The following is a 3600-nucleotide window of genomic DNA, read 5'->3' as shown; positions in this document are numbered from 1 at the left end:
TTGCTCTTTTTATTGCTCTTTTTATTGCTCTTTTTATTGCTCTTTTTATTGCTCTTTTTTGTGCCTAATTTGCCACATTCGAAAGGAAGAAGAAAGTAGGATGAGCGAGCCATCGAAGAGATCGAAAAACCCGGTAGACCCCCTGCTGAAGCTGAAGGAGGAGAGAGAGAAATTAATTCAGTGGTCCCAGAAGTTAAAGAATAATAACTCGTCTTTTCTAATTTCTGAAAAGTTGGATGCGGAAAGGAAGTACTCAAGTGATGACTCGCTGGAGGTGGGAGGTTTCGATACCCCGGTCCGTAAGAGAGAAATGAGGAGGAGTAAGTGGAGCGCCAATGCAGGTAGGGAAGCGGAGCAATTCCTGGATGGTGCGTCCTCGCACGAGGCTGATGATGATGAAGATGGTGCAGCTGTCGAGAAGGATAACCTCGGTTATCATGATGGTGACTACGACAGCACGAGTGCAAACCAGCGAGCGAACAAAGTCAAACGTAGCGTAAGGGGAGGCGTAGATGACGCGAGCAGCTTCCACGTACTGGAGAGGGATAGCATGTTGGGAGAGGAACACCCAGCAAGGGAAGGGGAGGGACGTAAAAATATGCTGTCCAACTTGGGAAAAAATAACAACAAAAAAAGCAGAATAGACACATATGGAGACGGATCAAGTTATGAACAAGCTAGCCAAGATGGCGAATACTCAGTTGGACGAAAGTACACAGAGAAGAATCACCGTGGGGATAAACATCGAAACCACAAATTTGAAGACCTCGTCAGTGATGAAAGTTCGGAAGGCTCCTTTGGACCAAATTCATCCCACATTAAGATGAGAAAAAGGATAAGTAATGGATACGATAATTTCTCACCCGATGTACATATGAAGGAAAATTTTTTTAAAATTCCAATGGGAGAAGAAGCAAAAGGTTCAGGGGTAGCTGCTCCAAATGAGGTGCAAAATAAAAAGAGCGGAGGGATCCTCCATAGTGATGACACGCTTCCGAATATGAATACGGCTAACCCGAAGAGGAGAATAAAATTAACGAGGAAGGTAAAAGCAAAGGAAGTAAAAAACAGTGACAACTATTTTTTAAATTCAAAAGATCCGAAGCTTGGTCCTAAATTGTTGACTGCTGTGCAGTTTGAGAGGAACCACACGTGTTACAATGCGGACCACGATGAGGACCACGATGAGGACTACAACGACGATTGCAATCCGGAAAACAGCGCGAACCACAATGCGAACCACAACAAAGACAGACATGCCATAAACCGCGCACACTACAAATCATCAAACGAAAGCGTGCAGACCTTCTTACCAGCTGCGTCCCCAATCCACGCGAGGGATAATTTCTCCTCCACAACTCTGCAGTCTAATAGTAATGAAGACATACCCATCGGTGGTAAACCAAATGGAGCCAAATTAAAATATAAGAAATCCAATAAAGTAGACAGCCTGTTAGAAGAAAAGGTACACATATTGGAACACAAAAAAGAGTTACTGAATGACAAAATTAAGGACCTACATGATAATACATACACCCTGATGGATGCACAAGAAAGGGATAACCTAACGATTCAGCACTACGAATTAATTATAAAAAATTTGGAGTCCAAATATAACAAACTTTTTAACATGTATCAGGAGCTGGATGAGCATCGGATTTCCTACGTGGATGCTTATCGTGAAAAACAAACAAAAATTGAAAACCTATGCGCAATTATGCAAATAAAAAGTGAAGAAAGCTTAAAATTAACACAAGAAATGAACCTTTTAAAAAAAAAAAATGAAGAAATACAGGGACAAATTTATGAATATATAAAAGACATAGAAGATAAAGAAATTGTATTAAATAAAAAAAAGGAAGAGTGTGTTCATTTCAAAAATGCTCTCGAAAAAGCAAACTCAGAAAATGCCGACTTAGCATGCAAACTAAATCAGATAAGCACACAGTTAGATGAAGCGGTGAATCAAAATAAAGTCTTGCAAGAAGAAAATGATAATATAAAACATAAGTACAAAACTATGAGTAAAAGTGGAGATACCACCAACAATTTTTTCATTCCCAAGATAGAAAATTTGATAGACATTATTAACAAACTCCTGGAAATTTTTAAATCCAATGAGGAAAATATTTTAAATTATGCTGATTTTTTTAAGGAAAACGCTTCTACCATTGAGCAGAAGTTAGCAGACAATGACAGCTTATGTGACGATGTCATTCGTTTGCTAGACGTCGATTTAGTGAACTCCTTGGTCGATACCTTAAAGCAAAGAGAAAAGGAATACGCTGAACAGAAAGAAAAAATGGAAATCATTTTCGATGATCAAATTTTGAAAATGTACGAAACGAACATAAACAATGTTGAAGTTGCCAATAAATATATCGTGGAGTTAAAAAATAAGCTAATGTCCGTCAGTTTGCAAAGGAACAATTTGAAGAAAAAAGCGCTACTCCTGTCTACTGCACAAGGACGATTAAACGACAGGCCAATAATTAATGAGCTCAAAAAAATGAACGCCGGCACGCTTCTCCACAAGTGCAAATATCACTCCTTCACGCACAAGCCGGTACCCGTTTTCGTGAAAATCATGGACGGTCGCTTTATCACCTGGACCAAGGATGTTAAGGGGAAAGCGGGCTTCAAGCGGAGGAAGCTCATCGACATCCAGGTTGGTGCAGCGGTGGTGTAGCGGCGGTGTATCAAATGTGCATCGGCTGCGCATCGGCTGTGCATCGGCGCTGATGCGGTTTATTACCCGGTTTGCTACGCGGTTGGCTCCTCCGTTAGCTGCTCACATTGCACACCTTTTCCCCCCCGCGCAGGACGTGACCTCCATAGATTACGGACTAAACAGCACACCCGTGTACTGGCTAATCGAAAAGCACAACAAAAAGAATCTCGAGAAAAATAAAATAAAACCAAGCCAACTTTACAATAACGTACATGGAATACACCCCTGTAAGTGCTTCACGTTGCGTACCCGAGAAAGGACGTATGATTTTTTCTCCAACGATGAAGAAGCGATCGCCACGTGGGTCGTAGGACTCGGTGTGCTATGCTACCAGTACAACAAGTTCGCTAACATACAGTCGCGATCAGAATTTGTTGTAAAAAAGGCTCAGCTGAAATTGCAGCTGCACTGTATTAAACGAAACATAAATTACACTACTCTGTGGAAGGAGGCCATCAATCGCGCGCAGGAGCAGCTGTCGGAGTGACCTTCACGCGTCGCTCCGTCGATGTGCCGCCACAGCGCTCTCGCCGCCTCATTTTTGTCATTTGTCCATTCCTCCATTTTTGCGTCCTGACAATTAGCCCACTTGACATGATTTTTTCGTTCCTTTGGTTCTTTTCGTTTTTTCTCGTTTTTTCTCGTTTTTTCCATTATTCCTTGACCCGCCGAACTCTCCCAAAACGTGCCGCTGTGCAAAGTCGTGACGTGCACGCTGCTCTCCATTTGCATGCTATGTATGCGGCGGTTCGAGGTGGGACGCCAATACGAAGCTCCACTCCCCTAATATGTAGAAACATCATTTTTTAACCGAAGAGGGAAACAGCGTCTGTGTGCCCAGATCCGCTGAAATTTGTAAAAAAAAAAAA

General features: G+C 42.0%; 1 protein-coding gene across 1 annotated transcript; it reads left to right on the top strand.

Moving 5' to 3' along the window:
* Positions 1–100: 100 nt before the first annotated feature.
* PCYB_094680 (hypothetical protein) lies at positions 101–3218 on the top strand (the record flags this gene model as incomplete). The annotated part of the gene is made up of 2 exons (XM_004222583.1): positions 101–2668; positions 2823–3218. The coding sequence occupies 2 exons, from the start codon at positions 101–103 to the stop codon at positions 3216–3218; spliced, it is 2964 nt and encodes a 987-aa protein (XP_004222631.1).
* Between the last annotated feature and the right edge of the window lie 382 nt (positions 3219–3600).

The sequence above is a fragment of the Plasmodium cynomolgi genome, chromosome 9 (genome assembly GCF_000321355.1).
Source record: "Plasmodium cynomolgi strain B DNA, chromosome 9, whole genome shotgun sequence".
NCBI lineage: Eukaryota > Apicomplexa > Aconoidasida > Haemosporida > Plasmodiidae > Plasmodium > Plasmodium cynomolgi.
Note: the sequence above shows the minus strand (reverse complement) of the source record. Positions and strands in the feature narration are given on the sequence as shown.